General features: G+C 34.1%; 1 protein-coding gene across 1 annotated transcript in view; it reads left to right on the top strand.

The window, feature by feature from the left end:
* Positions 1–192: 192 nt before the first annotated feature.
* LOC119591039 (protein sidekick-1-like) overlaps positions 193–785 on the top strand; it is a 14197-nt gene continuing 13604 nt past the window's right edge. The window contains exon 1 of the mRNA XM_037939767.1: positions 193–307. Coding sequence (XP_037795695.1) covers positions 193–307 — 115 coding nt within the window. The remainder of the gene's footprint in view (positions 308–785) is intronic.

Genomic DNA, 785 nt, shown 5'->3' on the forward strand with positions numbered 1-785 from the left:
CGAGGCTTTAAAAGCTTTAAGACTAAAAACAAGGCAATAAAACAAGTACAACATACAACTGAAATAAGCAAAAGCTTTGCAAAATTAAAAGTAAAAATTTAAGTGACTAGTAAAAAAGGGAAAAAAAAAAGAATACTGTTAAAACGGGTGTTATGAGTTGAGGCAGCTAAGGAATTCCGGTCCGTGTGTCATATGAAATTCACTGTTGAGTATGAAAAGGACGTAAAATTGCCCTTTTTGGACACGTACATCCACCACTCTGGCAACAGTTTTGACATTTCATTGTACAGAAAACCCACATTTACTGGCCTGTGTTCAAAGTTCTCTCACGAACCACACTTGTGCTTCTAAAACCCTATCTTTTGATAGTATCTAGTGCCTATAGGGTGTGTGTTTTCATTGCTTTCAATGTGTTTTGTTCCGTTTTGTTGTTTTTCATCCATTAATATCTCGTTTTAACAGTATTCTTTTGTTTCTTTTGTACTTTTGTACTAGTTATCTGAAAATTTTCTTTTAGTTTTTAAAGCTTTAGCTTATTTCACTTATATGTTGTACTTCTTCCCTTGCCTTCTTTTTAGTGTTCAAGTTTGGAAAGCCGCATTTTAGGATATCTGTGTTTTATTTTGTGTAATATATATATATACGACTTTCTCCCAATTGATTGGCATGAGAATGGATTTATGTGAAGTAATCCGAAACGTTGCCTAAACAAATATAATGGTCGCAGCCCTGATGTTTATCTTCTTAATACGACTGGGCTTCCCACGCAATGAACCCATTACAAA

This window comes from Penaeus monodon, chromosome 28, assembly GCF_015228065.2.
Source record: "Penaeus monodon isolate SGIC_2016 chromosome 28, NSTDA_Pmon_1, whole genome shotgun sequence".
NCBI classification, from domain to species: domain Eukaryota; kingdom Metazoa; phylum Arthropoda; class Malacostraca; order Decapoda; family Penaeidae; genus Penaeus; species Penaeus monodon.